We start from the raw sequence: 12,776 nt of genomic DNA on the forward strand, positions 1-12,776 counted from the left end.
GGGAAGCAAAAGGCAAGGGAGAAAAAGAAAGATACGCCCAATTGAATGCAGAATTCCAGAGAATAGCTAGAAGAGATAAGAATGCCTTCTTAAATGAACAGTGCAAAGAAATAGAAGAAAACAATAGAATAGGGAGGACCAGAGATCTTTTCAAGAAAATTGGAGAGATGAAGGGAACGTTCAATGCAAAAATGGGCATGATAAAGGATCAAAATGGCAGGGACCTAACAGAGGCAGAAGAGATTAAGAAGAGATGGCAAAATTACACAGAAGAACTATACAAGAATGAGCTTAACGTCCCTGATAATCACAATGAGGTGGTCACTGACCTCGAGCCAGACATCCTAGAATGTGAAGTGAAGTGGGCCTTAGAAAAGCTGAGCAACAACAAAGCTAGTGGAGGTGACAGTATTCCAGCTGAGCTATTCAAAATCTTAAAAGACAATGCAGTAAAAGTGCTACACTCAATTTGCCAGCAAATTTGGAAAACTCAACAGTGGCCACAGGATTGGAAAAGATCAGTTTATATTCCAATTCCAAAGAAAGGCAGTGCCAAAGAATGTTCAAACTATCGCACCATTGCACTCATTTCTCATGCTAGTAAAGTTATGCTTAAAATCCTACAAGCTAGACTCCAGCAGTATGTCGATCGAGAACTACCAGAAGTACAGGCAGGATTTCGAAGAGGCAGAGGAACTAGAGATCAAATAGCCAACATACGCTGGATCATGGAGAAAGCTAGAGAGTTCCAGAAAAACATCTACTTCTGCTTCATTGACTATGCTAAAGCCTTTGATTGTGTGGATCATAACAAACTGTGGCAAGTTCTTAAAGAGATGGGAGTACCAGAACATCTTATTTGTCTCTTGAGAAACCTATATGCGGGCCAAGAAGCAACAGTGAGAACTGGACACGGAACCACTGATTGGTTCCAAATTGGGAAAGGAGTCCGGCAAGGCTGTATACTGTCGCCTTGCCTATTTAACTTATATGCAGAACACATCATGAGAAAGGCAGGGCTAGATGAATCAAAAGTTGGAATTAAGATTGCCGGAAGAAATATCAACAACCTAAGATATGCAGATGATACCACTCTAATGGCAGAAAGTGAAGAGGAACTGAAGAGTCTCTTGTTGCGAGTGAAGATGGAGAGTGCAAAAGTTGGGTTGAAACTAAACATTAAGAAAACCAAGATCATGGCATCCGGCCCTCTCAATTCCTGGCAAATAGATGGGGAAGAAATGGAGGTAGTGACAGATTTTATTTTCCTGGGCTCCAAGATCACTGCAGATGGGGACTGTAGTCAAGAAATTAAAAGACGCTTGCTCCTCGGGAGGAAAGCCATGGCAAATCTAGACAGCACACTAAAAAGCAGAGACATCACCCTGTCAACAAAAGTGCGTATAGTCAAGGCTATGGTCTTCCCAGTTGCAATGTATGGCAGTGAAAGTTGGACCATAAGAAAGGCTGAGCGCAAAAGAATTGAGGCCTTTGAACTCTGGTGCTGGAGAAGACTCCTGCGAGTCCCTTGGACTGCAAGGCGATCAAACCGGTCAGTCCTAGAGGAGATCAACCCTGACTGCTCTTTAGAAGGCCAGATCCTGAAGCTAAAACTCAAATACTTTGGCCACCTAATGAGGAGGAAGGACTCACTGGAGAAGAGCCTAATGCTGGGAAAGATTGAGGGCAATAGAAGAAGGGGACGACAGAGAATGAGGTGGCTGGATGGAGTCACTGAAGCAGTAGGCGTGAGTTTAAATGGACTCCAGAAGATGGTAGAGGACAGGAAAGCCTGGAGGAACATTGTCCATAGGGTCGCGATGGGTCGGACACGACTTCGCAACTAACAACAACAACAACAAATAATAATAATAATAATAATAATAATAATAATAATAATAATAATAATAATAATAATATCCCCCAGTGAGGCACTACCTTGACGTGGTTGTGGGGCTTGTGTATTCTGAGGAAGATGAGAGCTATGCCACAGGATCAACCATACTGGACAGATCTCATCAGAGGAGTCAGAGAAAGAATGTCTCTCCCATAAAAAATATGGTGAGATGTAAATTTCAGAAAGCCATACTGGCTTGGATGTCACCCGGGTTAACAAGGTCCAGCTAAATGTTGGAGTTCCTGGGTATCTGGTGAAAAATGGGTTACAGGACTCAGGACTGTTGGCTGAGCAACCAGGGCCAGCAGCTGCAGAATTACTGGAAGAAAAGGTGTTTACCCATCACAAATACACAGTGATTGAAAACAAAGAAATAATGATCAAGTCCAACAAGAAGAGGATATCTAAAACAAATGCAACAGTTCTGTAAAGAACAACATCCAGAATCAGAAATAACAGAACAGAGACCAGCAGATATGAAATAAAGTATTCACAAAAACAGAACTGGGCGAATTGCAAAGTTTTACCCAGGGCAAAGAACTCAAAACCTTGCCAGAAGTAATTCAGAATGTAGAGGCAAACCAGGGGGAGTTGGCAGTGAAGGAATCCAGCAGAGAGACACAACTGTTCTCATTTGGAAACCAGGCACTTTTTCCTCAGGAAAAACAAAACCCTCTAACTAAAGAAATAAAAGAATTGAAACAAAGAATAACTGAGCATCTAGTACAGCACAAAAACAACAAAATAAGGCTGCCTGTATTGAAGCTTGTTCCAAAGAAACAGCTAGCACAAGCATTAAAAGATGCAAATGCTGCAATATCAAGTATAAGCACCAATGTACAAGACAGCTGCAGTTATAACTGAATACCTGGAATGCAAAATCAACAAAGAAGAAAAGCAAACAAACAGTGCAACCACAAAAATGGAAAGTTAGACTAGAAAATAAGATCAGCAAGTTAAGATCACATGCAAGCAAGCTAGAACAGATGAAAGAAAAGAAGCTGAAGAACAAGAAGATCAAAGAATACCCAGTCAAGAAATACCACTTAGAAACAAGGAAGATCAAGGAAGCACTGGAAATAATAAAGCAGCAAATAACAGCTATAGCCAGGAAAATCAGTAGATATGGAGCTCAAGTTGCAAATTATAGGCAGAACCTCCAATTTCAATCCAATAAGAAATGTTTCTACCAATCCATCAATGGAGAAACTGCAATGAATCAAGCCAGTACCTAACTGGATTCAGTATTCCAAGTGTGGCCTTACCAAGGCATTATAAAGTGGTATTAACACTTCATTTGATCTTGATTCTATTAATTACACTTATACATAAACAGTGCCCCACTATTTAGTGAAGTGTGATCCTTGGAACACCATACAATCTGTGCTCCTTGGCCTGACAAAAACAATGCAATTCTGTTGTCCATACTCTGCTTCATTTCATTTATTGTTCTTCTTAATCAGGGACTTCTGTGGAGAGGGTCAATAAAATCAAGTTGGTGCTCACAACCATAGACTGAAGTTCTGATTCTTTTAATATATGGTTGTGGCTGCCACTTGACTTTTTAAAAAAATTTCCCCAGATGCCTATGCCCTTCGTGCTAGCCACATATTTGCTCCAGCTCTTATTGTTTAATCCGTGCTTGTCTCTTTCTTCCTGACTCTCTTATTCCCAGCAAAAACAGAGCCATTTGCATGATACTTCAGTTTGTTACCTGGCCAGGAATAAATATGATTCCAGCAGGTTGAGAGAAAGTTGCACTGCAGCTCTGCTGGCTTAACAATAAACAGCAATCTCTATTTCTGGAACAGCCACAAAACTAACCATATGTGTTTGTTTACTTACAATGTGTGTATGTATAATCAGATGCAGTAATATCTAGCACAGACACATACACATGAAAAAATGGAATAGCAACATGTGCTTCAATATGCTATCATTCTCTGAAAGGAAAAGCTGTCGCTGAGAGATGAAGTATCAAGAGTTTTACTCAACAAGAGCCTTCTATAAAATCCAAACACTTCCTTAGCAGTAAAATGCTGTTATTTATTTTATATTTTCAGGTCCACTTCTTTTTGCACTAAGAGGTTTTTCTTAGGTCATATACTCAATAAACCTTTTGGACTTTGATGCCACTTATTCAATAAATGTCTGTCTTCTACTCTTCCTCTTTCCTTAATCCATCTTCCTAGATTAGCAGCAACTGTATGTTGTATGTGTGAATGAGTAATATCTGTAGCTGTTTACATAGCATTTGCAAATGCCATTTCTCTTCAGCTTTAAATTTCATATAGCAATGCTCCCTTAACATACACTAAACAACATTCTTTGATATTGTATCACTAAGGCTATTACTCTCGCAGTGACCCTGTGCCCACTACAATTAGATTATTATTACATCAATTATGCTGAATTCAGATCATGCATTAACTGATGTCTTTATGTATCTGTTCTCAGGCTGACCAAGTTAGTCTCCAACACTTGCTGAAATATGAATTGATAATTATGAAGAACTGTTGTGGTGCAGTGGTTAGAATGCAGCACTATAGGCTAGCTCACTGTTCACACCAGGAGTTTGGCTCAAGGTTGACTCAGCCTTCCATCCTTCTGAGGTTGGTAAAATGAGGACCCAGATTGTCAGGATCCTGACTCTGCTGACTCTGTAAACCACTTAAAGAGGGCTGTAAAGCACCATGAAGCAGTATATAAGTCTAAGTGCTATTGCTATTGCTATTAAAGATGGTGTCCTAAAATTGTGAGGGTATTAGTATAACCAACATTGGGATATGATGTATAACAAATATTCTTGCGGAATCTTGCATATTTGTGAATTTATCACAAAGGTGTCATGTGATGTATGGAACATGGAACTGGTTCAGAAGTTCAACTGTAGCTTTGGCATCCTAGGCAGTCCTCAACAATTTGCTGCTTAATGTACATTTCGTGTGATAAAGCTTGAAATGCATGGGGAGTTATCATCTATAAATTTAATTAATTTAAATAAATTAAGACAAAATTCTTTTTTTAAATTGTGGTTCAACTAATTTCTTTATCCTGACATGTCCTTTTTGTGGAGTCAGCCTCAAAGCCTCAACAGGTTTTTAGCCAAGGAAATGTAGCGCTCTGCCTGAAAAGCTTGTGCATCCCAAGAGGACAACTGCTCTCCCTAGCTGCCTTGTTTTAAACATCAGTGGAAGACTTGCTTGTCCTCTTGGGTATCTGTAAGATAACAAGTACCCCAACACCAAGCTGCCTTTGGTCTGCCTTTTAACTGAGCTTGATTGTCAACTGTTACACTCCCTAGTTTTTAGGTTGTTTTGGCCTGGAACAGGGGAAACATGTAGCCTATCTTGGATAATCTTGAGCAGCTATGCAGGGTCTGAACTGCTTAGTATCCAAATGGGAGACCATAAGCAAATCCCATAGATGTACGCTGAAAATTTTTTTAAAAATATGGAAAAAGATAGTGGCAAATCATGTGCATATTATTGCCAAGAAAATAAATGGATGAGTCCATGAAATCACAAAAGGCAAACTTGACTCAAAGGAGCCTGGGTTTCCTTGTGGGAAAAAGGAGGATGAAAATGATAATGGAAAGATTCAGGAAAGACAAAAAAGCAGCTTTTGTGAGACTTCCGGTGGCTCCGCGGCGCCGGAGACAGCCTTCCCGGGCTGACCGCGGCTCAGCTGAGTGATTTTCGCCCGAAACAGCGCCGATCAGCTGTTTGGGCGAATTTGAAGCCCCCTCCTCGGGAGAAGAGGAGGGGGTGAGCCCCCAGGTAGGGGTCGAGTTCTCCGGGGCCGCCTGAGCTTTGAGCTTGGGCGGCTGAAGGATTGAACTCCCCCGTAGCCTGGGCTGCTCCCAGCTGGCCTGCGTCTCTGCTCCGGATTTTATGGAGCAGAGCCAGGCGTCTGCGACCATCCCTGCCTGAAGGAAGGACTATGAAAGGAAAAGAGCAGGCAGAGTGGTACAAGAGGGAAAGATGAAGAGGATTATTTTATTCTACTCTCGAGCTTGATGGACTTTTTTTAAAACTTAAAGTGAAAGTGCGTCACAATTGTAAGTAAAAGATGGCGGCTAAACCTCCTCCTAGAACTTTTCGGAGTGCTGGAAACTCTCCGGTGCAACAACATTCATTATTGCAGGCGCTGCATTCTTCTGATGTATTGACATTGAAGGATCTTGAAAAACATACCCAGTTAATTTTGGAATCAATGGGTGTTAAATTTTTACAGATGGAGGAGAAACTGCAGAAATTGGAGGAGAGAATGGAAGAGAGGATGGAACAGAAGTTTAGAGAGATGAAGGCAGACATTTTGTCTTCAGTGCATAAAGTAGCTGTATGTGTGGATGATCTGGATGAAAAAGTGGAAGATTTGACTCAAAAGAATGCTATATTAGAAGCAAAAGTATTGGAAATTGAAGATTTAAAAGACAAAATGGATAGCGAACTGAGTCTGGCTCAATTTTACCAGATGCAGTTTGCTGTTAGAATTAGAGGTTTAAAAGAGAATATTAAGGAAGATCTAAAGCAGCTGGTCTCAGAGGCTTTTGATGTGGTATTGAACCAGCCAGCATCTGAAATAAAACAAGGCATGGACAAAGTGTTTCGTGTGAACTCGTGGATTGCTAAACAGAGAAAGCTGCCTAGAGATGTGGTGGTTTATTTTCTAAAAAGGGAAATTAGAGATGAAGTTATACAAGCTGCCTATGATACTAAAGTTGTGATTGCTGATCAAGAAGTTCTGGTTTTAAAAGAAATTCCTCCAAAGATTTTAAAGAGAAGAAAGGACTTTACATTTCTTGTGCAAGAGCTCAAGCAACGAGATATAAGGTTCAGATGGGAGATTCCAGTTGGCTTGAGCTTGATGTATGAAGGCAAAAGGTATTGTTTGGTTACTGTGAAGCAAGCGCGTGATTTTTACAACAATGTTTTAAAAGCATACCCATCAATACTTTTGGAAGTTGCAGAGGGATCTGGAGAAGGAGAACATCAAGAGGATGAAGATGGACAAACAGATGAGAATGGTGCAGGAGGAGATCAAGCCACAACTCTTTTGGATGATCCTAGAGAACAGAGGGTGACGCGTGCTGCCTTAAAAAGTTCAAAAAAGATTAAGAAATAAGACCAGCAGAAATCTATGGAACTTCCACAACGTACTTGCAGTCAAGTAGTGGAACTAATGGACTAAATTTACTACGGAGGAAATGGAAGAAAGTTTTATGGGCTAATGTGGGTTAATTTGTGTAAGAACTATCTATTATAGACTATTTTGGTTAGAGATTGATTAGGTAACAGGGATAGGTGCTTGTGGTGTGTAAATGAGAATTTGTTTAGAAAATAGAGAATTGTGGAAGAACGTAGACAGTGGAGGAAGGGTTTTTTTTTTTGAAATTAACATGAATGACGCTAGTTTTCTTTTATCTTAGTTTTTTATACATATTTAATATTATTAAAGATTGGTTTATTTTATATAAGCTAGAGAGTGATGGATTTTAGAGTTTATAGTTGTTAGTATATGATTGTTTATGATTGTTTTTTAGATATATACCTTGTATTTAGCTCTGGGAAGTCGGGGGGGGGAGGAAGGGGGGAGGGGGGGAAGTAGGGGGGAGGAGGGAGGGGGAAGGGGGGATCTTTTAAAGGAAAATTGTATTTTAAAACTTTTTAATAAAAAAAAGCAGCTTTTGCAAAAGCAAGCTTCTGTAGAAACATGTTCACTAAAAAAATTCCAGAATACTTGTCACAAACTCTGAGAGTAACCTTAAATCAACATTTGTCAATTGGTAGATAAAAGGGAAGTTATTTTATATTTCCACTGTTCACTCACCGGATTGTTGTGCATCTGAATAATTAGCTGCTTTACACCGTATAGTGTAGGATGAGCCCAAGGAGAGGGATCTACCCAGTGCCGATTTAAATCAAAGCCCATCAAGGAACACCTATGAAAACAAAGATCAGGCAATCAGTTCCCAATATATTGTACATAATGTAGTGCAAAGCTGACTGTCACACCCTATGCTAACCACTCTTGGTCAATTCAGCCCTAATGACTGGAATCATTAAGCTATAAATTATGGTTTACAAATTACACATTACAAAAATCCATTAACATTGTTTAATCTTGACTTAGCATGATGTGTAGACCTCTCTGATTGTCATCCTATCATATTATATAAAATATAAGTGAAAAAAAGTGGAGCAAATCCCACAAGCTGAAGCAGGAATAAGAGAGAATAAACCAACATATTGTCCAGCTAGAAGCAGAAAATGGTGAAAATAGAGCAATATTAAAAGAAAAATTAAACAGTTTGTAATCCACAGAACAATTAAGATAGACCTTCTGAATGGAAGATAGTTTATAAAACAACTTCTACCTCATTAAATCGCTTAACTTTAAGCTGCAGTATTAAAGCTACTTACCAGAGAGGAAGCCACAGTGAGTTGATATATATTTACTTTAATACATGTAGAAAATTTTATTGTTTAAATATCAATGGCCAACCTATAACACTGGAGTAATAATCCATAATTCTGGGTAGAAGTTGGAAGTCAACCGCAGCTATATCAACATAGAAGCTTTGTCCCTCCAGCATTGCACTAATGTTTATTGTATTCCCAGATCAGAAACTATAGTAGACACAAGGCCACTCCAAAGTGCAGAGAATAAATGCTACAACTGCAAAAATGCAGTTGACCACTGGATGGTAATAGGTATAGAATCTTTGTCTCTTTACTGCTATTTAGTGGTCATATGAATTTTTGCAGCCCAAATATGGCATTACTAGAAAGACTGGCTTCTACTCATCTAAAACAGATTGGTGACTGGAATTTTAGGAAGGAATCTATTAATACTCAAGACTAAGAGAAGATATGATCAGCCCATGTAAAACTATAGATTTATATCCATGCAGCCCTCAATCTCCTTAAGTCTATTTCTACCCTGCATAGGCACAAATCGATTGTACAAGTGTGAAAGTATGAAAGTTGTTGTTTCAGATGTAAGATTCCTTTAAGATTGTTATAAATGAACACTGAAGAAGAGCTGAACCTATGACTGCAAAAGTTACATCTGAAACAATCTTGTACAGTGACAAGGTGCATGTACACTCTGCACTTATGTATAAAATGCCCTGTAAGAAGCAATTCTTATACTCCGCTCTCTAGGTATCATTTTCTCTTGAAAGGGCCCTCAGCTGCTTGCTATTGTTGATCTAATAACATGCCTGAAGATGTGATTTATTTTTCGTTTGCTTATTTTTCTTACTATCCTGCCTTGCTTTCAAGAGTATTCAATCAACAGAAAATCACTGGAACCTCTGACTTTTCTTCTTTTGATTCCCCTGCCTTTTTATTTCAGCTGCCTACTATATGCCTTAGGAGTTTCTTACAGACCTAGTCCCTGAAGTTGAGTGAGATGGACAAGAATGGACTAAAGGACTTAAAGAAATCCTTTTTCACGGCCATGATTTATTACAAAAAGAAATGTACAGACTCTTCATCTGCTTTGTTAGAAAATGCCAGTTCATTGGATCAGTACTTGGTGAATGCGTAGATAATATCCCACAAAACCCCCACAAGTACAAATCACAATGGCAGCAGTGTGAAGGCTTGGGATTTGAAACTAAATAAGGATAGAGAGGAGGGAAGACACCCCCGTATTCTATGAAGGGGACAAAATTGTACATTGCTTTATTTCAAGGCATGAGTTCTGCCGGAAGGGTGATAAATGTATAACTTATAATAGCAAAAGACACTGGTTGGAAAACAGTAAAATAAAAATGAAGTAAAATAAAATAATACCTAAAAGACTATGTACAGCATTTTCTTCATTAAAACATCAGTCTATTATTTTTAATAGCCTTTTCGGAAGCTATTAATTGCAGGGACATTGGCCACTTCAGAGCAGAGTTTATCTCGACATTCACTCTCTGAAATAATATGCATTTCGCATGATGTCTTTGAATTTCTACCAGTCATTAGTAAATGGTATGTTATTCGAGGATAGGAAGGTCACAAGACGCCTGCCTATTGGTCCATATCAAAGTAGTAAAACCTTCCAGACAAGTGAAACCAGGGCTGAAACTCAGTTCCATTAATTTGTATCATATAATTATGTCCCCCAATCACTACGTCTAGAGGTCACATTTGCAAGCCCTATACATTTCTGAATAATCTGTGAATAAGGCAGTGCCATCACGAAGGCCACTGGAGAAATAGAATATTTCATAATTCACTTGTCCTACTCTTAGTTCAAAGTCCTCTCCTTTATAAGCTCTGGTCTGATATGCAGTTCAGAAACTTAGTTGTGTTATAGAGAAAAGAAGGCACTGCCCATCAGAAAGGGTGATTTTAAAATTTGAGCCTTTTCTTTGTCTCATCGTTTTCCACTGCATTCAATTAGAAGTTGTAAGACGTTTTGTGGAAGTCTTACCATCTGGCTGTCTTAAGAACAATGCTTTCTTTTACATAAATAATTATGTAAAGAAATTAGGAGATTCGTATAGTGAATTAATCTCCCCAGAGTCTACCTCAAGTAATTAATTCCACTCTACACAGTAATTTTTTTTGTCAGTTTAAAAAAATGCACTTCCCCTGTAGATTTCATTCTGTTCTGTTGAAACAAAAGAGTTATATGGATTTTTTTTTAAAAAAAAATGTAAAAGGATGTAGCTTAAATGTCCTGCACTGACTTTTATTCAATTTGGCATGATATCTCTACTTAAAATATTCCAAATTTCCTGCAGATCCTGTTTTGGAAAAGTAACAAAACCAAAACAGTCATTTTTTTTTCAGGCTTTGTTTTGGAAATGTAACAAAACCAAAACAGTCATTTTTTTTCAGGCTAGATCATGGGAAATCAAGGCTCCAAACTTCTGACATAACATACTAGAATTCAGATGAGTTGGGATGAGTTGCCAAAATGAATTTCCAAGGTGGAGAAACTGGCCTTGTAGTGGGTCAAGAAGGTCTTGCCCAACTTTACTTGACAGATGTTCATGTTGTAACTTGTTCACACCTAATTTGTTGTTATTGTGCTGCCTCGTTATTTACTATTTTAGCCACAGTCCACTGGGATTTAAAATGAACCTCTATATGGAATGGATCCCAGTGGTATTGTGTGCAGTGTTGTGATTTGATAGCTGTTTGTAAAGAGGCAGCCAGTAATGCTGCTACAGCATGCCTTGTGCATTTTATATAAAAGTTTTAATTGCAATCAGCAGGAGTGGGGGCCCATTGTAAGGTATTTTAAAACCATCCAAAGTCCAAGGAGTCTCCACTCTGAGTATATCTTGTTACCTCTTTCCTGAACTGCCAAGAGATTTTCGGAAGCAAGTGATGAACAAGCTAGTTAGCTTTGCTCCACGTTCCAAAAATAAGATTCTGCTTCAGTTCCTGCAGAGCAAACAATGATTTTTTCCACAGCAGTTAAGTGGAGTTGCAGGAACAAGTAGCTTGGTTAGATTTCTCATTTTTGCCTTTTATGCAATGCAAATCCCTGGGGACAATTTGGTCATGAGACACGGCATTTGGTTCTTTTTCAGCCAACCGTTTTCCTTACATAAAATTATATCTCCAAAAGAGTTCACAAAAGACAATTTCATAAGACAAAGGCATAGTGGACAGAACAGCGTTAGCTGCTGAAGGCCACATGGTGGAGTAGATGTTTGTAGAATGAGCTTTAAACAGTATATGATGGTTAACAAAACATCCTTTCATTTTCTCCTGCTAAATATAAACAAAGCTGTAGCAGTGTCTGTCTTCCTTTCATGTGCTCGCTTATTCCATCTCCTAACTTATGGGAGAACTCATGTTTACGCAAAGGTGGAATTGTGTCATTTTGCAGCATGTACAACATTAGTCTGTGATCAGCAAGAAGTACCTTGGTTTTCATAGAAACTAACAGGAAACAAAGCCATTTGTTTCTTTTGGATGGAATCAACCCTCTGGTATCCCAAAAAAAGAGAGAGGCATTTAGCATAATCACAGAATAAGTACCACCAATTAAAATTTCTCTATTCTTTGTATCAATATCTAACTCAGGAAAATCAATCTCAATTTTCAGCATCATTATTAGGTACAATGGTAAATGTGGCAAGAGAAAAAATAAATGGATCAATGGAAAGCTGAGTAGCACCCCAGAATGGGTCCCACATATAACTTAAAAGGATGGAGTAGAAACAGGAACACTGAAATTCAGCATTTATACATAGGGATTTGAATACAAGCTTCAGTGCACATACAGTGGTGCACTGCAGGCATGTTTACAGAGATGCAATGAAACTGAAAACACTGCTAAATGAAGGAATATTTGTAGGGAGAAGTCAAAAAGACAAAATGGTAGCCTCTCCCCTTTTTTATGCCTGTTGCATATGAAAGCCATCATCTTGATTTTATTGACTTCCATCTGTGGGTGCTCCTGCATATGATTCCAGAGCCACAGGACTCAAGACAATAACATAACATCTGGATTGGACTAAAGAAGGTGGCCAATTTCATTTCCATAATGTTAGCCTATACCTAATGTGAACACCTATACTAAATTAAACAAACGAACAAACAAACCCAGGCATTATTATATGCAAGCATTGAAATGTGCAAAACTCTATAAAAAAATTAGACATAAAAACCCGTATGGCCATAATATATTTAGCAAACTTCACTGATTATCTATTCATGTCCAAACTCTTTAACTTGGGATCTCAGCATCATATGAGCACAATTCCCTAAAAACAGGACAATGTAGTCTTCAAGAATTTTTGCATGGTCTATGAGACCCCCTTGGCTTCTACTGCTAAACTTTGACTGCACTAATTAATCATGCTGTTGTCTCAGTTCCATTCCTATCTTTCCAACTACACTTCTTGTTCCTTCCT

General features: G+C 38.7%; 1 protein-coding gene across 1 annotated transcript in view; it reads right to left on the reverse strand.

Annotated features, from left to right (window-relative positions):
• The window catches only part of BEND5 (BEN domain containing 5), a gene marked incomplete at its 5' end in the record, with an annotated part of 895,229 nt that overhangs the window by 133,768 nt on the left and 748,685 nt on the right, over positions 1–12,776 (reverse strand). The window contains one exon of the mRNA XM_083359611.1: positions 7,730–7,841. Within this exon, the coding sequence (XP_083215737.1) occupies positions 7,730–7,841 (112 nt within the window). The remainder of the gene's footprint in view (positions 1–7,729; positions 7,842–12,776) is intronic.

This window comes from Vipera ursinii (genome assembly GCF_947247035.1).
Source record: "Vipera ursinii genome assembly, chromosome: 3".
Taxonomy (NCBI): domain Eukaryota; kingdom Metazoa; phylum Chordata; class Lepidosauria; order Squamata; family Viperidae; genus Vipera; species Vipera ursinii.